We start from the raw sequence: 23,097 nt of genomic DNA, 5'->3' as shown, positions 1-23,097 counted from the left end.
CTGCCTAATCCAAGGTCATGAAGACTTACACCTAAGTTTTCTTCTAAGAGTTTTAAAGTTTTAAAAAATAATTTTAGCTCTCACAGTTAAGTCTTTGATCCATTTTGACTCAAAATTTGTTTACTGTGTCAGGTAAGTGTTCAAATTCATTCTTTGCATATAGATATCCAGTTGTCCCAGCACAATTTTTTGAAAAGACTATTCTTTCTCCACTGAATGATCTTGGCACCTCTGCTGAAAATCAATTGACCATAGACAAATGGGTAATTTCTGGGCTCTGAATTCTATTCCATTGCTCTATAGGTCTATCTTTATACCTAGAAGTCCCCAGCCTTTTTGGAACCAGGAAGCAGTTTCATGGAAAACAATTTTTCCATGAATCAGGGGTGGAGGATGGGGGAGGCGGAGCTCAGGCTGTGATGTCAGCAATGGGGAGCAGTTGTAGTGGCTGCAAATACAGACAAAGCTTTGCTTGCTCACCCACAGCTCACCTCAGCTCCTAAGTTTCATGGAAGACAATTTTTCCATGGATGGGGCCGGGGAAGAAACAGAGCTCAGGTGGTGATGCTCAGCCCGGTTCCTAACAGGCCATGGACTGGTACTGGGCTGCAGCCCAGGGGCTGGGGATTGCCCCTTATACCAATAACACACTGTCTTGGTTATTCTATGACATTTGTCACTATCTAAGTATTAACATTCATTATAATGTAGTACATCTTTATTTATGCATCCATATCCTATGGGATTACTAACTCCTTAAAGGAAAGGTTCACCCTCTCATTTATCTTTGTAACCATTCCAACTCCTTCCCCAACACTACCACCATCTATTGCCCTAATACACAGTACTTACTACACAGCAAAAACTCAATGCTTGTTAAACAAATGAAGGTATTTTACATCTCTGTGCCTTGATCTATGCTGTCCATACACTAGCATTCCCTCCCCCTTCTCTTATGCCTACTAAAGGCCCACTCTTCAAGGCCAGCTGAAATACTTTCCCTTCTGTGAAGCCTTTTACCACATTTCCTATTATTCATTAATTGCTCTCATCTTTGTTCTTTTATTGCAAGCTCTTTGTTCCTCCCACTGTAATCTGAATTTTCCCCCATTAGATTTTAAACATGTTGAGGGCAAGAACCATCCAATCTTTTTCATTTATGTTTACCACAGTAACTAAAATACTGCTTTACATACAGTGGCACTTACAGAAATTTGCTGACTTGAAATGAAGGGGCGAAGAGATTGGTGCAAGTTAGTCATAATAGGAATCTGGTTATTCTACTCCAGCCACATTAATCTTCTTACTGTTCTCTGTGCATATCATTTCCTAGGCCCGGAAATCTCTCTTCATCCCCTCCACCAACAGTGCTCCCCATCTTCATTAGTCTGGCCCAGCCCTCACCTACTCATCCCACCTTCCTTTCCTCTATGGCTTCCCTTCCTTTGACACCTCCAAGATCAACTCCAACTGACTTGTGATTTTCATCAGTTCTAATGTTCCCTCATTTTACTCTCTCTGTCTGTCACATATTTGTCTTTTGTCTTCATATTCACTATCCTAATCTATTACCCATGGAACTCTATTGCTCTATTCACTCCACTGGTAAAATTCTGCTTTAACAAATTCTACTGGCCAATGACAATTCTTTAGCGATCCTTAAGTTTTATTATGTAAGGTTTTAGGATAAGGCCTGTAAATTAAGTACTGTACATTGGCAGATTGCTCTGATAAAGCATTATTTCATTAAGGCAATGGCCAGTCTACCCTTGGTAGTGACCTTACCTGCAACTCTTTTTCCTCTTGCCTCAGCATATTCCTGAGGATCTGGGTGGCATGTTTTTGAACTTCGGGATCCTAGGAATGGAAAATATGGCAGTAGTGAGAGTTAAAGATTAGCTCAATACCTTAACACTCTTTTCCTCCTGCTGCCTCTTGGGCAAGGAAAGCTATGACAGTAGAGCCTGGGTCATAAGTATGTTTTGTATAACACAACACTCACTACCCTACTGGAATGCAGTAAACATAAAGTTTTATTTTGATTTTACTCCCCAACTTCCTAGAAACCTGTAATTCCCCTTTGTTATCAAATTGCTCTAAAGTCTCCCAGAATTTGCAGGCTCAGTCTTCTTTCCAATGGAAAAATCCTGTTCCCTATACTCATCTGCATCTTGTCCTCCTTTAAGTCTTTACACAGGCTTTCCTTGCTCCTATGGTTCTTTCCCTACTTGTTTCTGTCCTTTTCTGACACTCTCTCTCTTCTGACTGGGCTCCACATTTTGCTCCTCCAAGTAGCCTTTTTTTCTCTAGGAAGCCTTTCCCCTACTCCTTGACTTTCTACAATACCCTGCTAACATTGCCTGGCAACAGTCTTCAACAGTTGCTTGCTGTCAATGCCTGCAAGTGTCCACTCCCTTCCTGATGAAGAGCAGCACTTGCAGAGGGCCTCCTTAGAGTCTTCCACACGTTTAGGAAACACACTTTATGTTGCTGTCTGATAAAACCTCAATGTATTTGCATGGAAGGAGGACACTAAGGCATGGAACAGCCCCTTTCATGCAGCCCTCATTTTTGTTCAACTCTTTGATGGTCTTCCATATATCTTTTGGCTTGTCTCTGCTCACCACAACCCCAATTAACCTGCTTTCCTCCCCAGTGGGCAGCTCTTCAAAGGGACATTGGAGTAAGGAGGGGGAGCCAGCAGTATCATTACCTGCAGAGGTTTGGGTCCAGTGATGCGTTGTGGTGGTGGTAGAGGTGGAGGAGGTGGTGGTGGGGGGACCACCGGGGTGACTCGGGGAGCTCCTGCTGGAAATGGGTCCTGCTGGAGCCCAGAGACACCGATGGATGAAGGTGAAGAGCCCAGGAGTGTGAGTGCGACATAGGCGCCGGCTGGAGGAAAACAAGAGGCTTGCTGCAGTGGTGCTGTTCTGGGGAAAGAGACACTCCAGCTCCATGGGGCAGGGGGTTTTCTCCCTTCTGTCATTAATCCACTTTTTAATGGCCTACTCATTCTATAATTCCTGCCTCATGCTCTGCATCAGTCCAAGTGCTGCATCCTCCTGCCCTTCGTTCAGGCAGAGACCTCAACCAAAATTCCACTCATAAATATCTGGGAACACTCCCCATGGGCTGCCTCATCAGCTCCTTGTTTCGTCCTTTATCTCATTAAATTAAGTAGCTAATGTCAAGCCCCTAGCTAAGGCACTGCCCACCTGGTGCAAAGTAGACACTCAAATTCTAGCTCTCCATCCTCCCACACCCCTCAATTCTTTCCTCAACATTTGTTACTTCTATTTGATTATTGGTGCAGACTTGGCTGTTGGGTCTTCCTGGCTACAAACAGAATTATTTTTGTTTTTTTCCTTCCAAACAGGAAACAAATGAGGAAGAATGTCCATGAATGGGATGAATGGTATTTGAGTGAGACGTGGGCTCGGTAGGATATAGTGTAAACAGGAGTGGCAAAAACGGATGTGGGCAGACAACATATGTAACCTAAACATTTGTAGCCCTGTAATATGCTGAAATAAAAAAAATGATGGGGGCAAAAATAAAGATGTTTGATGAGAGGTTAATAATGTCTTCACTTGAAAGGATAATAGAGGATTGTGGCCGTCTAAGTGGATCACTCCATGCCACAATTAAAGATATGACTTCAGCTGCCTCACATACCTACAAAGGAAGCCTCTGGAGTCAGCAGGCCTGTTCTCTCCTCCCTACCTCCCTTTCATCCCATGTGCTCCCCTAATTTCTTCAGTTGTCACCTCTCTCCAACTTACATTTGATAAGCTTCACCACTTCCAGGTGTGAGCTATTGGTCACCATGGTGCCGTTGACCTGTTGGAGGGACAAACAATATTGAGAAATGGTGATGGAAACCAAGGGGATCCTTCTGTAAGTTCAAACTGCCACTTCTTTAGGAAGCCATTTTCCAATTCTGTTTAGCCACCTATGGTCACTTGTTTATTACATTATTCAAATTACATTATGAATTTGTTCCTGTTCACATTTGCTATGTAGTCTGTCTCTACAGCTAGCCTATACATTTTCAGGGGTAAGATCTGTGTCTTTATTCCATTTCTAACCATTTCCCTCACATACACACGTGTACGTCAACTGACCCAGTGTGCTTCCTCCTTACTAGAGGACTAAGGAGTCTCTACAGCCAGGATTTCCTTAATACTTCTAGGACTCCATTTTGCAAAAGACAGACCTGAATGAGTAGGGCAGATTATAGTCATTTAGAACTGGCAAGGACCTCAGGTTGGAATTGTGTGGAGAACAGAGTATCAACCTGAGGATCTGAAGGCTTGGGTCGTTCACTAGTCACAATCCCTCCCTCTTAATCTTATTTTTGTTATTTGTGAAATGGGAATAATAAAACCCGTTCTAGAAGATTGGTTGCTTTAGAGTCAAGAAGGGCCCAGAATATGGAACCTGCTATCTTAATCCCCCCTCTCTCTCACACTATACTACTGTGCTCCCTCTTGTGGTAGCACCTCTAACTCCGTGGCTGGCTGAAAGTTGGTTTCAGGATGGAAATATGCAGGATGGGGGCCAGGCCAGAGCGCTCCTGCACACCTGCCTCCACTCCTGAGGGTAGGGAGTAGTAGGTGTCAGGGTCACTCACTTTGATGATCCGGTCACCCTCTTTCACGCCGGCTTTCATGGCTGCGCCTCCTGTAAGGAGAAGGCCCAGTTAGCAGAGTCCTACCGTCTCTCCCAGAGGTCACTGAATCTACACCAAAGTCCCTGTCAAATCCCTCCCACCCCCCAACATTTCCCGTCATTTCTCTGTGTCGGGTATCTCAAATGCTGGGTGTGCATCCTATTCTGCTTCAGTAACACAGCTACTTTTAAGCTAGGGTGGACCTATATAAGGTCATATCTCCTGCTCTTCCCTCCGCCTAGATAAGACTTCTGATAACCAGGCCAAGGTGGGACAGGGCCAGGCTCGGGTAAGAGTATGTGTGCTTCATTTTAATGTGTCTGGATATGTTCCAAGGACAAATAAGAGTTATTTCTTACTATCCAGTGACAATAAGTTTACTGTATTAAAATTGTTAAAATAATAATAGAGAGGAATAATAATAGTAATAAAGAAGACTAAAACAAGAATTTTGAAACTTGAAGTTCGTTAAGTCCTGAGAGGTTCATAAAGATATTCTGAGGGCTCATATCATTAGAGACAATAATGATAACTGTTTATCATTACAGATACTAATAGTAATTGTTTTCTTTATTTATAAGTGATTTGAAAAAATTGTTTCAAACTATTTACAGCTTTCCCCTTTAATACAGACCAGATAAAGAGCTTCTGATAGCAACTGACTGAGAGGTGCTCAGCAGAATGTGCTCTGACTTTTTCAGGTTGTAATTCAACTGGAGGCTGCAGTGGTTTTCACCACAATAGAGTTTCAAATAACTTATATTCCTAATTTAATTTATACGCAGGAAGCCTAAGAAACACTAAAGCTGAAATAAGTTAATGAGAAGCATAAAAATTATATTTTGTAAATTTACCCCAAGATGATAATTAAATCTTAAGTTGCATTCATCTGATGAAAACAAAACTCCCACAAAGCCAATCTAGATGTCTCTAGTCTAAAAAGAAAAAATACAGTGATGACTACATTCCAATTTGGCTTTTCAATACCAGGCTTCAAGACAACCCTCATCTAAAGTGTGCTATTTATGGAAAAGTACTTGCAAATAGCTTGAAACTCTCCCTTATACAGCCATCTACAAACTAAAGCTGAAGAGGAAAGAGCTATCTTGCCTGATGTGTAAAACGCATGAGGTGACTTCTAATAACATAGTGATTTAAAAAAAATGAAACTCTTCAGAGCAAAGGGATTTGGGCAGAAGTTCTCAGACTTCGGTAAGCATGAGAATCACCAGGGGAATTTGTTAAAAAGTGTATTCCTTGGCCCCCTTGCCAGAAAAAGGATTCAGTACTTCTGGTGTGAGGGCCAAGAATAAGGATTTAAATCATCTTTGGGTCTAGATGATTCCGATGTAGGCACAACACAGACCATACTTTGAGAAACAGTGAACTAAAGAATCTAATATGTATCTGGGAAAGACAGTAACAATGCTTTGTTAGTCTTGTGATTTCAATGCCAATCCAAATGAAGTTTCTTCCTCTCTCTTCTCCCAAACACACACACACACACACACACACACACACACGCACATTCTAAAACTCATATTTAACTGCAAGTCATCTTTTTGCTCTTTCCTTTCTGGGTCTGACTCTGTTCAGCCTGAGAGGATGAAAAAAATGAAGGAGAGCTGAATCTCTACTTCACTGGAGGGGATCCCACACCGTCTGCATTAAAAAGACTACAGAGGCAAAGTATAAGTTATTGGCAGTTCTGCTAACTCTGTCTCACCCTAGTCCAAGATCACCCTAGTCCAAGAACCCTGAGAAATAAGAGAAGCAAACAACAAAACTATCTTTTCAGAGTTTTACCCCAGGAAATGCAAGACAAACCTCCCACTGATAAAAGTTAACTCCCACACATAAGAAGCCATAATTATTTATGTCCTTGTATGACCCACAAATATAATTTTGGTCACAAATTTGAAATCCTCTTTTCACCTTTCCTGTAAACGTCTCCAAAATCTTTCTCCAAAAGTAATGCAAATACATTTTCCCTTCCCCTTCTGCACAGTCCCTAGCGTGAAATGCCGGCCTGCTCCCTACCCTTTCCTGTGTTCTCCTATAAGCCACGCCTGTGATGCTCCATGTCACTGGCGCAATCCCATTTGCTACCCTGAAGTTCACCCCTTTTAGGGATACTTTCTTCATACTCTTCCACAGCTCATCTCCTTCTTGACTGCCTTTCCAGCCTCAGTCAGTAACAATGATTCTACCACCCAGCACATGCTAGAGCTTGACTGTTCACAGCTCTTCTATACATAATTAGTCACTAGGTGGATGTGGCTGTGATGCCAACTCACTCTTCACTCCTTTCCCACCAAATTCCTATCTTGGTAATCTATTTGTTCATTTCCATCTCTCAAACTACTTCTGAAATCCTGTTTTCTTAAGACGGCTTTCCAAACCAATCAGAAGGAATATGGCTATGCCTTGAACCACAAACCACCCAAATAAACTTCCAAATACCACTTCCTTCAATGTAATGTCCAACACACATCGTTTATCTTTTGGTAATTTATTATTTAATGTTAATTGTATCTGTAGATGTGTTCTATAATCACTTGGACCAGTGTACCTGTCGCAGATTATGAACTCCTGTAGAAAGTGACCGACTGCTTTTGCACTTAGTCAGGTAATGTGAAGGTAAGTATGAGGAAAGGGGCCTTCGATTCCTCCGTGGCATCTTATGTATGACCCAGTGTGAGGGGCTCCCTTACATGGCAATCAGACCTCTGCCTGATGACCAGAGGGCTATTCTGCTGGTTTTACACTTCCCAAGCAGGGAATCAAGCATGAAGTACAATTCCTAAAAATTCTGCCTAGTGGCTCTGTACTGTGGAGACTTTCCCTGATGCCTGGGGAGAACCAGTTCTAGAGTAATTCATTTGTGCCTCCCAGAGCTCCCCAGACCCCCAGGAAAGCATAGGTTCTCCAAGTCATGTGGCACTGTCACATATATGGTGGCTTTACAAGAACTGTCCACTGCAGGCAGAAGGGATACAGCACTCACCAGGCCGCACAGACTGCACCAGAACGATGCGATCCCCACTGACCGTGAAACCGAAGCCATGCTGGTCCTTTTGGATGATGACACAGCGTTGAACAAGACCTGGTGGGAGGTGAGAAAGACAAAGAAAGGAGTTTGGTAGCAGTGTCACTGGAAGGTTAGTGCACATAAGCCGAGACCATCCCAAAAAGCCTCAGTGCATTTCTTCCTCAAGAAGTCTTTCCAGACTAACCAAATCCCCCAGACTTATCCTGTCAAAACACATGATCACAATGACACGCCTCTCTCGGTGGTTGGCAAAAACCTGTAACTTCCTTTGTATTCCGTACAAGAAATTACCCTTCTCTGAGATGTTGAAATGCTTGTCTCTCTTGTAAATGTCTGTCCCTTTGGTTTGTCTGGGGGAGACTGGCCAAAGAAGGGGCAGGGCCAAGTCCAGCTACCCTCCTGAGGACTAAAATTACAGATAAGCAGCCCCCCACCCCCGGGACTGAAGCCCAAATGAGACTGGAAGTTTTATGTCAAGTTACATCCAATGAATGTAGCAGGTAGGACACCAATGCTTGGTGACTATTCTTGTAGAGTTGGATAATCACTCAGGGTGACACAGGGGCAGTCACTTGCCAAATGCAGGGAGGGATAAAAGACAGGAGAAAAACCTTTTATTCACATTAACATCATATATAAAACTTAAAAAAAAAATAAAGGAACAGAGACTATGACTAACAACTGTCTGCATCATGGTGCGTACATGAGTGCGTACTGGGCGTCATGCCCGTGTGCAGGTGTGCATGACTGTACCCTGTAGTGATTAGAGCATGGGTTCTAGAGTTAAAACAGAACTGGTTTCAAGTCCTGCTTCTGTTCCCAACAAGCTTGTGCACTTGCACCAGTTTCTTAACCCCTGTGTGCCTCAGCTTCTTCATCTGCAAAATAAGGATAATAAAATCTACTTTCTACAGTTGACGTAAAGGAGGCAATTTATATAAAATCCATAACACAGTGCCTAGTACACATTATGTGCTCAACATAAAGGCTATGTTTTACATTGGGGGCATACAGGTGTGTCTGTATGGGTGCACACCCCATGTCTATGTGTTAATACCCAAGAAGAAGGTTACCTGCTGTTTCAGAGGTGTCAGACGGCTGGCGATGGTGGGAAGGGGACTTGCGCTCAGGTGCAGAATCTCCCAGAGAAGACAGGCTACTTAACCTGAAGGAGGAGTAAGGAAAGCACATCTATGAGCTGGGCAGGGAGGGATCAGCCTTGTAGTAGGAGGAGACTCTGTCAAAGGGGGCCCTGAGTCTTAGATAATGAGAGACCAATCCACCCACTCTGCAACTCGCTCAATCTGGTAGCAGATTAGCCATGTCTACACTACTGGCAACACCACCTATCTGGAATCCTGGGATGGTGGGGCAAGCATAATCTCTTCAATACCCAGTAAGCTGTGAAGGGAAATAGCCCTTCCTGGAGTCAGGTGACAAAGAGACAATAGCAAGAAGGGGATGTGCACACATACACATGCTTGTTGGGTCTTACCAGGCTGCAATGGGGCTGATGAAACAGAACGGAGCAGCAGAGAAAATGAATGCAAGAAAAAGACAGGAGAAAACCAAACAGCCAGTTAGTTTTAGGCGATGATTTGCAAAGGAACGAGAGGCTGGAGGGAAGGACGTGGCAGGTCAAACACATACAGAGGCCTGCGTGAACACAGCAGAGGACTGCAGTGGCTGTAGCAGACACAATCTCCCATTTTAGCTTCATCTCTTTGTCCCTCAAACTTCCACCTCTCCAAAGTAACAGTCTCCGGGAGGGTAACTGGGCATTTAGTACTGGCCAGTTGGGTAACTGGTAACTTGCACAATTTTCTAGAAAGGAGGGTACAGCAATGGCCCAAGCCTCTGAAAATTCCATTTATCTTTTGGGTACCATGGGAAAACAGGAATCTGATCTGATTGGTGGTAATATCCCAAACCCATATTCAGCCCCACTCCCACAGCCAGCCCAAGGCACCCTGCTGAGAAAATATTAAAGACTCTAAAAACTCAAAGTACCACAGATCACCAACCAGAAGGTTTACTGCTTTATCTCCTCTTTAACTAGGACTCCTATAGAAACAGAAGAAATTCAAATTATTGCTGTGGCCCTCCTTTTTAGAAAAGTGTACAAGTTGCCAATTTCTGAGTCAACAATTGCTGCCCCTCAGAAAGGGGCAATTTCTACCCTCTCTATATCAAATAACTAAATAGAAGGCTATTCATGGAAGTACTGTGTATAATGGCAAAATGGTAGAAATAATCTAAATGTCCACAATGGGTGACTGGTTAAATAAATTACACTATAGCAGTATAGTAACAGAACTTAGCCATATAAAAGAATGGTGACACTATTTATATATGATAAGGAATGATCTCCATGATACATTATTGAGTAAAAAAAGCAAGGTATAGAATCATTTGGACAGTAAAAAAAAAGTGGGTAAAAGAGAAAAAAATTATGTGTTTACACGTTTAAATATTTGTTTACAAAATATCTAAAATATCTCTGGAAGGACACAAAAGAAACATATAACATTGGTTGCCTCCGAGGAGGGACACTGGGTGGCTGGGACACAGGAACAGAACGGCAGACTTTTCACTATATTCTCTTTGGTACTCTTTAAATTCCAACCACATGAAAGTTCGATCTATTCAAAAAGTAAATAACATTTAAATATAAAGGAGGGATCTTGTTTCCCCCTCACAGTGGCGCCCCTCTTACCTGGACAGGTGAGACTGCTTTTTACTGGCTGATCTTTGGATCAGAGAAAGGAGGACATCAAGGAAGAAGAGAGCGTGGGGGCCCAGGAGAGAGTGATGCGCAGGAAAGAAGGAAGAAAGAGAAAGAAAAACAAAACACGACATAAACCAGACAAGACATTGGAGATGGTTGGTTCAAAAGAACAACCATAACAGAGCTAAAAGTGACCCAGGAGTGGAAATTGGACACAACACAGCAGTGAGCTTACTAAAATGCAAATTTCCCTATGACATGGCACTGCTTAAAACCTTTTAGAGCCTCCCCATTGTACTCATGAGTAAGGTCATCTGCCTTCAAGCTAGGCCATTGGCCACAGCATCTAACAGGAAGCATTGCCTGTTGCCGGGGGAAGCATCCTCTGATGTCCTCCACAGCTCCCAGTGCCTATCCTTCCTGCAGCACAAATACCAAAGGAAACTATTCATTTGTCTGTAAAGCTGTACAGACAAAGTCGGAAGGTCCATGAAAGCAGAGAGGGTCCCCAGTGCCTAACACAGTAGGGGCTCATTCCTACTCTTGGTCCCTGATCTTCACTGTCTTTTCACTTGTGATGGTTTCTGGCTTCTGTCTTTGCCCACACGGTTCCTTCCTCCTACATGTTCTTCCTACTCTATTCTCTATTACTGCACCTATGAGCCAGAAAAAAAAGTAAACTTCCAGAAGGTGTAACTTCTGGCTTTCTTCAAATGACCCTATTCCATCATTCCCTGTCTACTCCCCACCTTCCCATCCAGGGTAAAGATTAAGCTTAGTTCACCATTTAATAAAAGTTCTATACGTTCTAGAATCCAGACCTGTGCTGTCTAATATAACAGCCACAAGCCATATGTGGCTATTTAAATTTAAATTTTTTTTTTTTTTTTTTTTAAAGAAATTTGAGACAGAGTCTCACTTTGTTGCCCAGGCTAGAGTGAGTGCCGTGGTGTCAGCCTAGCTCACAGCAACCTCAAACTCCTGGGCTCAAGCGATCCTCCTGCCTCAGCCTCCCGAGTAGCTGGGACTACAGGCATGTGCCACTATGCCCGGCTAATTTTTCTATATATATATTTTTAGTTGTCCATATAATTTCTTTCTATTTTTTAGTAGAGACGGGGTCTCGCTCTTGCTCAGGCTGGTCTCGAACTCCTGAGCTTGAGCGATCCACCCGCCTCGGCCTCCCAGAGTGCTAGGATTACAGGTGTGAGCCACTGCGCCCGGCCTAAATTTAAATTTTAAAATAAAATTAAAAATTCAGTTTCTTGATGGTACCAGACACATTTCAAGTGCTTAACAGCTACATATGGCTAAGTGGCTACCCTATAGGACAGTGCATTACAGAACATTTCCATCACTGCAGAAAGTTCTATTGGACAGCACTGCTCCAGACACTGTCCAGCACCAGGGATACAAAAATGAGTAACACACAGTCATGTGCAGCTAGTGAATGAGGAAAACATACAAACAGCCCCCTAATCAAAAATGAATTCTTAGGCCGGGCGCGGTGGCTCACGCCTGTAATCCTAGCACTCTGGGAGGCCGAGGTGGGCGGATCGTTTGAGCTCAGGAGTTCGAGACCAGCCTGAGCAAGAGCGAGACCCCATCTCTACTAAAAATAGAAAGAAATTATATGGACAGCTAAAAATATATATAGAAAAAATTAGCCGGGCATGGTGGCGCATGCCTGTAGTCCCAGCTACTCGGGAGGCTGAGACAGGAGGATCACTTGAGCTCAGGAGTTTGAGGTTGCTGTGAGCTAGGCTGACGCCACGGCACTCACTCTAGCCTGGGCAACAGAGTGAGACTCTGTCTCAAAAAAAAAAAAAAAAAAAAAATGAATTCTTGGAAGGGACTTTTAAAGGTCTTTTGTTCCATCTGCTCATCTGCTGTCTTTATTAGTGTCCACAACACCCCACCACAGGGCAACCTGTACTAGGCTTGAACTCCTCCTCACTGCCTTAACAGAAAACCCATTTTATCTTGAGACACCTCAGGCCTCCTCCTTGCCTTGTTCTTATTGACCCTGGCAGGAAGCTGGCTTCCTATGCCCGTATTAAAGCCTAGAAGATGCATTGTAAACCTGGTAACTCTTAACCTGGTTTGGTTTGCATTTTAGCTGGGGCATGAGCAGTTCCACATAATCAAAGGCATATGAAGCAAAGGTACCTAGCTATAGAGGATTGATTACAGGGGCATGGACAAAGATCATTTCAGCAGTCATGGGAAGTTCCTCTAAAAATAAATCACAGGTTAGGGCAGGTACATGGGGAACAAGGAGAGTGTAACATAAGTCTAATAGCAACAGATGCAAAAAAATATTTTTCTCTCTGAGAGCTTAAAGGAGGGAAACTACTATTGACTCGGAGGAAGAAGAAATATCTATAGAAGGCAGGCCCGGTACACAGAAGGAATGGACAGACTATTCAGTCAGCTGGGTTTTGAGTCTGAGCACAGGTTCAGGAGGAAGACCTTGGAAGGTTAAAATCTGAGAAAGGAGGAAGGAAAGGAGGAAGAAAAGGAGAGAGGAAGGTGGTTTGGCATGAAATGGAGGCTGTCAGAGGGGAAAAAAAGACTTTTAATGTTGGGCTCTGCCTCTTCCCAATGACATTCTCATCAATATTTGGCAGCAGAGCTCAGATTTCATTCAGCCTAAATCTAGGGGTATGGAGAAGGCTCTAGAGAGTGGAGAATTTCCCCCCAAATTTGTACTTTCTAAATGGCACCACAGACAGATTTTCTGACCCAATTACTCTGCTATTGCTTATATCCAGTTGAAGAGACCTGGCGTTCCTTTATAACCTTTTCTCAAGGCTGTTCCTTTCTTTCTTTCTTTCTTTCTTTTTTTTTTTTTTTGAGACAGTCTTGCTTTGTCCCCTGGACTAGAGTGCAGTGGCGTCACGGTAGCTCACTGCAACCTCAAACTTCTGGGCTCAAGGGATCCTCCTGTCTCAGCTTCCCAAGTAGCTGGGACTACAGGTGTGTACCACTGCACCTGGATAATTTTTCTATTTTTAGTAGAGACAGGTCTTGCTCTTGCTGAGGCTGGTCTCAAACTCCTGAACTCAAGTGAACCTCCTGCCTTAGCCTCCCAGAGTGCTATCCTTTCTTTATCATTGACACCCATCTCTTTAAGCCACATGTCCACTGCCTCAAGCCTGGATTACTGGAGGAAAAAAAAAAAAATCTCACTTCCACTCTCCAGTCTACCTAGCACTCTACCGCAACAGACTAACTTCTCCAAATACTATTCTTCCTCCTGCTCCCCTGTTAAGAACCTACAATTTCTCTTACTAAATTGGATGTGCACCCAATAGCACCCAATAAAGGCCTTTCACCCTGAGGATCCAACTACCTTTTGAAATTCATCCCTTATTACTTATCTACTTTCACCTACCTCTATGGAATCCTATGAGATGCTGCACTCATTCCCATCTTTGCCTTGTGATGGCCTTTATCCCTTCTCTCTATCCATCTCCTACTATATTTCAAGGCCCTGGTCAAATGGAGTTGACTTCATGAAGCTACTGCTGGCCACTACAGCCCACATTTCATTTACTCTAGCATTTTATTTTACTTTATTTATTTAGTTTTTTGAGACAGAGTCTCACTCTGTTGCCTGAGCTAGAGTGCCATGGCGTTGGCCTAGGTCACAGCAACCTCAAACTCTTGGGCTCAAGCGATCTTTCTGCCTCAGCCTCCTGAGTAGCTGGGACTACAGGCATGTGCCATCATGCCCGGCTAATTTTTTATATATATATATACATATATATATATATTTTTTTTAGTTGTCCAGCTAATTTCTTTCCATATTTTTTTTTGTTTTTAGTGGACATGGGGTCTTGCTCTTGCTCAGGCTGGTCTTGAACTCCTGAGCTCAAATAATCCATCCACCTCGGCCTCCCAGAGTGCTAGGTTTACAGGCATGCCTAGCATTTTATTTTTGAAAAATTTCAAACTACATTACAGTTCAAGGAGCAGCATGATGAATATCTATATACTCATCATCTAGATTTAGCAATTAACATCTGTCCCATTTGCTTTATCTTTCTACATTTATACATTTTTTTCCATTTCAAAGTTGCCGACATCATGATGCTTTACCCCTAACTACTTTACATATATCCCTTAAGAACCCTGAAATCCTCCTCTATAACCACAATGCCATCAGCACACCCAGTGAATTTAACTTTGATATAGTATTAGCTAATGTACAGTACATATTCAAATTTCTCTTATTAATGTTCTTTATAGCTGTTTGCCAATTGCCTCAATCCAGGATTCAATTAAGGATCTCAAAGTATGTTTACATCATGTCTTTTTTAGATTCATTTGGTCTAGAACACTTTTGGTCTCTCATAGCACTGACATTTTGAAGAGTCCAGGCTAGCTGTCTTGTTGAATGGCCTGCAATCTGGATGTATGTGATGTTTCCTCATGATTAGATTCAGGTTAAACATTGTTGAAGACTATCACATAACTGATATTGTATAGCTTGTCCCATTTTGGTGATGATAGGTCTGATTACTTAGGTAAAGTGGTGTTTCTGAGATTTCCTAATGGTAAATCTATTTTCCCATTTGAGTTAATGAGAAATCTGTGGGGTGACATTTTGAGACTGTATAAATATTCTGTTCTCCAAGAAATTCTTTTTTTTTTTTTTTTTTTTTTGAGACAGAGTCTTACTCTGTTGCCCAGGCTACAGTGAGTGCCGTGGCGTCAGCCTAGCTCACAGCAACCTCAAACTCCTGAGCTCAAGCGATCCTCCTGTCTCAGCCTCCCGAGTAGCTGGGACTACAGGCATGCACCACCATGCCCGGCTAATTTTTTCTATATATATTTTTTAGCTGTCCATATAATTTCTTTCTATTTTTTTTTTAGTAGAGATGGGGTCTCGCTCTTGCTCAGGCTGGTCTCGAACTCCTGAGCTCAAACGATCCGCCCACCTCGGCCTCCCAGAGTGCTAGGATTACAGGCGTGAGCCACCGCGCCCGGCCTCCAAGAAATTCTTATCCAATAGTTTTACCATCCACTGAAGATCCTTGCCTGAACCACTTACTGCACAGGTGCCTGCAAAATGGCAACTTACTAATTTTGTCATTCCTTCTACATCTATTAGCAGGTAATCTTTTGTAAAGAAAGTCATCTCATCCCTTTTCTGGAGTAGTGCTATGAACTCACAGACCCATTATTTTTTCTCCCGAAGTAATGCATTATAGTTCATTATCCTTTTTTTTTTTTTTAATGTTAAAAATGTCCCAATTTGGCCTGTGGGAGCTTCTACATGCTAGCTCCTGTGCCTTTTAACATGTCACCATCTGTCTTTGATCACGTCCTTGCTTTCTGGCACAAAAAAAAAAAAAAAAAAAAAAAAAGATATACCCCAGGCTCACCTTGTACTTTCCCTATGCCAGACCTGGAATCAAATATTTCTCTAAGGAGCCCTGCTCCTTTTAGCAGGACAAGATCTGGCTGTTAAGTACTCAATTGCTACTGAGCTGTCCCTATTTCCAGGCCCCTTCTATGGACAGAGCTAGAAAATATTTATTATGAAATTCTGAGATCACACTGATATTTTCTTTGAACCCAACGTGACAGGGTTCTTCCTCATCTCCCCTATTCCGTATTTCACCTTCCTTTTCCCATACTGAGAACCCTGTTCCCAAACAGTACCAATATATTTACACATTTGCTCTATTCTATAATGCAGTCGAGATGGTTTCTGGGGTTACCACATCAGTATCACCAGCAAAAATAAGCCTACTAAGTTCAAGGTTTCCTTGCAGTTCATTTTGTCCTTTAAGCTACATCCCAGGAGTCAGTCCTGTGTGTGAAAGTTACTCTGGGTTAATTCTTTCTTATGTTACCAATTTGAAATATACTTTGTTCTTTTTTTGTTTTATATTTGTACTGAATTTTAGGATTTGCTTTTTTCAGGCTTATTAATTTCATTTTTTGAATTTGTTAAACATTTACATGGTTGAAAACTCAAAACAGGGCCGGGCACAGTGGCTCACGCCTGTAATCCTAGCACTCTGGGAGGCCGAGGCAGGTGGATCATTTGAGCTCAGGAGTTTGAGACCAGCCTGAGCAAGAGCAAAACCCCGTCTCTACTAACAATAGAAAGAAATTATCTGGCCAACTAAAAATATATGGAAAAAATTAGCCGGGCATGGTGGCCCATGCCTGTAGTCCCAGCTACTTGGGAGGCTGAGGCAGTAGAATTGCTTGAGCCCAGGAGTTTGAGGTTGCTGTGAGCTAGGCTGACACCATGGCACTCTAGCCAGGGCAACAGAGCAAGATTCTGTCAAAAAAAAAAAAAGGAAAAAGAAAACTCAAAACGAAATTTTAAAAGTACATTCAGAAGTGTCCCTACCCTTTCCTCCCATTTCTCCCCAAGGAACGATTTTCAATCATTTTCAGTTTCTTTTCTGTATTTCCTCTTGTAAAACTTAGCAAATACTTATAAATGTTCTTTTTTTTTTTTTTTTTTTGGAGACTCACTCTTTTGCCCTGGCTAGAGTGCCATGGCGTGGGCCTAGCTCGCAGCAACCTCAAACTCCTGGGGTTAAGCAATCCTTCTGCCTCAGCCTCCTGAGTTGCTGGGACTACAGGCATGCGCCACCATGCCTGGCTAATTTTTTCTATATGTTTTTAGTTGTCCAGATAATTTCTTCCTATTTTTTAGTAGAGATGGGGGTCTTGCTCTTGCTCAGGCTGGTCTTGAACTCCTGACCTCGAGCAATCCTCCCACCTCAGCCTCCCAGAGTGCTAGGATTACAGGCATGAGCCACTGTGCCAGTCCCTAAATGTTCTTATTTTCCTTTCTTGTGTAGCCAACAGGCAGTATCCTACACCTTTTGCACTTTGCTTTTTTCATCTACCATATCAGTGAAGTAACTCACAGAACTCCTTCACTTTCCCCACCCTCTCCTTACAACGCAGCCCCTATTCCGGCACATGTTCTTACCCGTCACTGCTCCCTATCACCTGGTGTGTCCATCCTGCCTCTCTGCTAGAGGGCAGAAGTTGTGGCATGGACTTCCCTATATGGTCTAGTGCAGCACAAGGCACAGAGTAGGTGTTCTGTAAATACGTGTCCAACACTCTCCTCATCCCAGCCTAGAGGGGTGACAAAGCAAGAAAATGTTTGGTGGCCTTCTAGAACCCATATATCCCTTTTGTTGGTCTTTTGTGTGTGTGTGTGTGTGTGTGTGTGTGTATATATATGTATTTTTTTTTTTAATTTAGTTGCTAAGCAAGTTCACATTTAAGAATGCCGATTTCTGGTTTCTCTTGAAAAGGCAGAAGTTCTGGCACCATTGGGCTTCTGGTTGCACATGGTGACAATCAGCTGAAACTGGGTGGTGTCAGGTCCCTCCAGATGGGACATGTATCTTACCTTTGCCCAGTCACCACTGCCCAGAGCTTACACTCCTGTCTGCTTCACTCAGACCCCTAAAAGGTATAGGAGTTTGAACTTAGAGTGGTCAAACAGGACTGGCTTCTGGAGTTTAAAGAAACAACAATAAGCAAACATCATCATGTCCTTTCCACTTGTCAATGGGAGGTTCCTGTCTCTTCCCTCTTACCCTCATCCTAGCACAAATGTGTAAATGAGGACAAGGCCTAGAATATCCGTGTTCTGTGGTAGTAATGATAAAGTTCTTACTACCTACCAGGCACTGTGCTAATAAACATTTGACATATTAATAACATTATCTCACTTAATCATCACAAAAGCCTGGTGAAGTAGGTAGTACATCCCTGTTTTCAAATGAGTGAACAGAGAGCTTAAGTAAATGAAGTTAAGATGTGTTTAAAGTTGATGTGACTTCAAGGTCTGTGCTCCTAAACAAAAAGTTATATCACTTGTGGCCATATGCAGATTTACCTGGTCTTTATTTTCTCTTTTTTATATATACATACACATGCACACAATATAGATACACACATGTATGCATACACATATAATATATACATATATAACATATGATATAAAGATATGATACATATATACTATATATGTATATAAATATATAATACACATATATACATATATGATAGAGAAAGATAAAAAGGTACATTATACATAGGCTTAGCTAGGTCATCTGTTTTTTATTTTTTAATTTTTAAAATTTTTGTAGAGATGAGGTCTTGCTATATTACCCAGGCTGGTCTTGGACTCCTGGTCTCAAGCAATCCTCCCACCTCAGCCTCCCAAAGTGCTGAGATCACAGGTGTAAGCCACCATGCCTGGCATGAGGTAGGTCTTCTTGAGTCTGGGTCAAAGTAATATTCCTGAGCCCTTCCCCAAAGCCAGAAGCAGTAAACCAGGAAAGAGCCACCCAGGAAAAACCAGGAGTGGCTTTATCTCCAGATAAAGTCCACACTCACTGAACCCTGACCTGGTCTTACTGGTTGGTTTCCCTTATCTCTCAGGGTGGAGTTTTAAGCAGGCTCTTGGCACTCTAACTTTCCAAGGATTCTGCCTTGGGGCAGAATTTTCCCTGTGGTCTGAGGCTAGCAAACCCAGCCTCCTAGGCCTGCCCATCCCTACAGTAAAGGCTATGATGAAAGAGGTCTGTTTGCAGACAACCTCTGCTAATCCACAAGTTTTATTTCTCTTCATCTCTACAACTAGGGGACAGACAAATGGACTGAAAGAGTCTCTGGCAATGTAACCAGAAAAAGTTCACACTTCAACTGAATCCCTTACTAGCTGCTGAGCAGCTTATGAATCACCTGATGCCCCACCCCGAAGGGATCCAATTCAGCAAGTCAGTGGTGTGCAATCTATTTTAACAAGTAGCCCAAATCATTCCTTATCCAGAGGACTGTAACTTTGAGAAACTTTTAAAATAAGTCCGTTAACTTCTGAGTCTATCATCAGCCTTCTCTTCTCATCTGTAAAATGAACACATATTGATATCATCTGTTTGTCTGTCTTCCCATTTAGACCTTAAACCCCTGAGAACAAGGACCATGTCTTATTCATCCTTGTATCAGCAGCTGAGTTCCAGCACGGTGCCTGGGGCATAGTGGGTGTCCACTCCAAAACTGTTTGTTGAAGGCAACAGTTTCTTTCTTCCAGAGCTGGTGAGGGCCAAAAAGGCAATATTTGTTAAGTGATTTGAAAGTGCAAAGTCCTATGGAAATGGCTTTGTGTTTCTTCCTGGTCTTTCCCAGGTCTATATTGGGTGACCAATGCTTGACAAATGTCAGGGGTGAGGAGAATGGGACTAGAATGAGTGAGTGAACAATAAATGCATGAGTGAACAGGACCTCTGGAGTGTTCGAATAGGGCAGGGCTAGGAAAGTTTTCCTTCCTACTTCCATGAAGGTCTTAGAAAGTAAGAGATTTTAGGATTTGACTATCAGAGCAGACAACTTGGCAGACAGGTGTGTGTAGAGGAAGGAGGCAGAGAACTGGTATGTTGAAAGGGTTGCTTAGCTTGGTTCAACATTGAATACTCAGCACCCAGGCCATGTGGTATGGTTTTAAAAGCACACCATTAGGAGTCAAAATACTGGCTTAAGCTGGCCCTTTCTTGGCCATATAGTCTTAGGCAAGTCACCCAACCTCTCCAAGCCGCAGTTTCCCAATAGAAAGTGTGGACAACACCACCTTTCTCAAAGGGTAATTGGGAGGACCAAATTACCTTCACTGACACCTCAAAGCTAAAATATCCAAACTGTAATCAATCTCTCTAGCCCAGCCCTGTTCCTGATCAAATGTTTCCTTCTCAGCAAACAGTACCGTGCATAACTGCTCATGCCAGAAATCTAAGAGACATCTTTGACAATTCCTTGCAAATCTAATCAACTGCCAAGTCCTCAGACCTCTGAACATTTCGGAAATCTGCCCACCTCCCCCACTGGTGTGAGACACCATCAAACCATCTAGAAGAACTGGCCTCCTCACATCAACTCCAGCATCAAATCCTCCAGTCCCCATCCATCCTTTACACTAAAGAGATAAATTAGAAGATATAACACCCTTCAGTGGTTTCCCACGATCCTTGTATGAAGTTCCCAATCCTGAGAAAGGCTAGCAGGTCCCGGGGGAGGTCCTCACTGCTTACTCTCAAGCCACATGTCGGTCACTCTCCCACTTGCTCACTGCATTTCAACTTCAGAGGCTTTTCTCTGGCCTTGGCAAGGTGAATCCACACTCATTCTTCAGGGTTCAGCTTAAGTGTCCTTTCCTCAGGGAAGCCTCCTCTGACACCTGCTGTGCTGGATCTCCCTGAAATTTCCCCTTGTAGTGCCTAACTCAATAGTAACTAAATTACTATTCGGGTGCTTTTTTTGATTAATGTCTGCTTTCCCCATTTAATGATAAGTTTCATGTCTCCCATTTTCTAGAGCATACAGCAGCTCCAGAACACAGTATATGGTAGATATTCAATACATATGTGCTGAAAGATGAAATCAGATGATATATGCACCAGAAGTTTAGACATCAAAATATCATAAGCATATACTTATCACAGCAGTTCAGAGAAACGGTTTTGAATGACCTCCTTAATGCATATAAATTAGGGTTAAATTCACAATTTCATAGTTTTAACAAAGACTAAATAAAGTAGGAAGGCATTAGCTTCTCCAGGGACTTAACAGCAGGGAGTAACATCAGCCTCCCTGTGAGAACAGTTTAAGCTGCTAAATTTTTCAATCTCCCAGATTTCTAGCATTCAATTCTGAACACAAAACAAAGAAGCACTGGCTAAACAAGAAAATGCGTGCTAAAACGTGTTGGTAACTACAAAGTAGATGTGGGGAGAGGATGGCCAAGAAGAAATCAGAGAAGAGGCCAACTTTAACCGGAGTCTTGGAGGAAGGGGAGGATTCTGATGGGTAGCTACGCTGTAGAAGGATTTTCCAGGGGGAGGAAACAGCATAAGTAGAGGCACAGAGGAGGGCAGAGGGAGGACACAAGGACTCTGGGGGAGGCTGCTGATGCAACACAGGGGAGAAAAGAGGAAGGATCTGATAAGAGGGAGTACGACAAGAGATAAAACTGGAAAGATACAGGTTCCCATCCTAGTTCTGCCACTTACTAGCTGGTTGATCTTAGGAAACTCTATTAAACTCTCCGAGCCACAGTTTCTCCACCTAAAAAAAATGAGGATAATTCACCTGTCCTATCTCACAGAGCTGCTGTGAGAATTAGGTGAGATAGAGTATGTCAAAAGGCTCTGCAAATACTAAAGTAATACTAAAGTGTTAGGAAGTATAACGATCAAAGGAAAAGGCTGAGGCAGGTTGTGGAGGGCTTTATGTGCTAAGGATCATGGGTTTGATTTTTTACAGATGGGGAGCTGTTGAAGGCTTTCTAGAAGGAGTAACAAGATCAGATTTAGCCTTTAAAAAGATGAGCCTGAGTGCGGGGACTAGAGTGGACTGGAAGAAGAAAGGCTGGAGGCCCAGAGACCAGACAGGGCAGAGAAGACATGCACCTGAAGGAGAGCAGGGCCGTGGGAATGCACTAGAAAGGGCAGGTGCGAGAGTGGGTTGCTAGGGGCTCACATCAGGAGTATCTCTAGCTCTGCACCGCAGGGAGCCACAAGTCACATGCGGCTAATAGCACAGGAAGTGTGGCTGGTTCAAATTGAAATACACTGTAAGTATAAAATACACATCAGATTTCAAAGACTTAGTACAAAGAAAAGAATATAAAGTATCTCAGTAACTTTTTATATTGAAATAATAGTATTTTGAATATATCGGGTTAAATGAAATGTATCATTAAAATTAATTTCACTTTTTTTTTTTTACTAGTTTTAATGTAGCTACTAGAAAATCTTAAATTACACATGTGGTTTGCATTATCTTTCTATTGGACGGTGTTGGACTGGCCTCCTTTGGCCACAGCTGTACCGCACTTCCCCCTTCTCCCTAGTGGTGGGGCCTCCGGCCCTTTGGACCAGTCAAAGAAAACTAGAAGCCTGCCCAGAGTCACCCCTCCAAAAACTTGTCTCCCATGGCACCTGGTATATATTTCTCCCAAAGCACCTCCTGCGTGGTTGTTGACCTTTATCCCTTGTTTGCAGGACTGTGAGCTCCTGAATGTGGAGGCAGGCCAACCTCATCTCTGTCTCCCCAGCAAGGGAGCCCTGAGCCGGCTCTGCGGGCAGCCATCTTTAGCTCTTAGAGAACAGTCCAGCACTACTCTGGGCTGTACACGCTCCTCTCCACTCAGAACCCAACACCCCACCAGCCCCCCAGGCTCTGTCGGCACAGGTATTGGCACAGACTCAAATCTGATTTATCTGATTTGTCACATGTTCCTCAGAAAAAGCTCAAAGCCTAAGCTCTGCCCTGGGATTCAAACTGATATTGAGGAGCAGTGTGGTAGAATAGGGGGGTCAGATAGAACAGGTTTGCATCCTGGCTCTGTCTCTGACCATCTGTGTGACTTAGAGAAAATTATTTACTTTCTGGGAAACTTAGTGTTCTCATCTAGAAAACTGGAATACTTACTAGCTACCTATTTTGTAGGGCTGGTGTAATATAAGTATCTAGCACAGTGCCTGGTATACAGCAGTACTCTAAAAATGGTGCTATTCTTGTTATAAGACCTTAAGTCAAATGTAATTAGTAAGTTACTGCCAAAGCACATCCTGTCTTGCAACACAAAAT

At 42.9% G+C, this 23,097-nt stretch overlaps 1 protein-coding gene across 1 annotated transcript in view; it reads right to left on the bottom strand.

The window, feature by feature from the left end:
• Positions 1 to 23,097, bottom strand: part of ARHGEF11 (Rho guanine nucleotide exchange factor 11) — a 109,245-nt gene that overhangs the window by 42,939 nt on the left and 43,209 nt on the right. Inside the window, exons 2-7 of the mRNA XM_069480386.1 lie at positions 8,798 to 8,889; positions 7,680 to 7,778; positions 4,634 to 4,683; positions 3,783 to 3,840; positions 2,714 to 2,892; positions 1,786 to 1,857 (exon numbers count right to left, since the gene is read on the bottom strand). Coding sequence (XP_069336487.1) covers positions 1,786 to 1,857; positions 2,714 to 2,892; positions 3,783 to 3,840; positions 4,634 to 4,683; positions 7,680 to 7,778; positions 8,798 to 8,889 — 550 coding nt within the window. The remainder of the gene's footprint in view (positions 1 to 1,785; positions 1,858 to 2,713; positions 2,893 to 3,782; positions 3,841 to 4,633; positions 4,684 to 7,679; positions 7,779 to 8,797; positions 8,890 to 23,097) is intronic.

This window comes from Eulemur rufifrons, chromosome 8 (assembly GCF_041146395.1).
Source record: "Eulemur rufifrons isolate Redbay chromosome 8, OSU_ERuf_1, whole genome shotgun sequence".
NCBI classification, from domain to species: Eukaryota; Metazoa; Chordata; class Mammalia; order Primates; family Lemuridae; genus Eulemur; species Eulemur rufifrons.
Note: the sequence above shows the minus strand (reverse complement) of the source record. Positions and strands in the feature narration are given on the sequence as shown.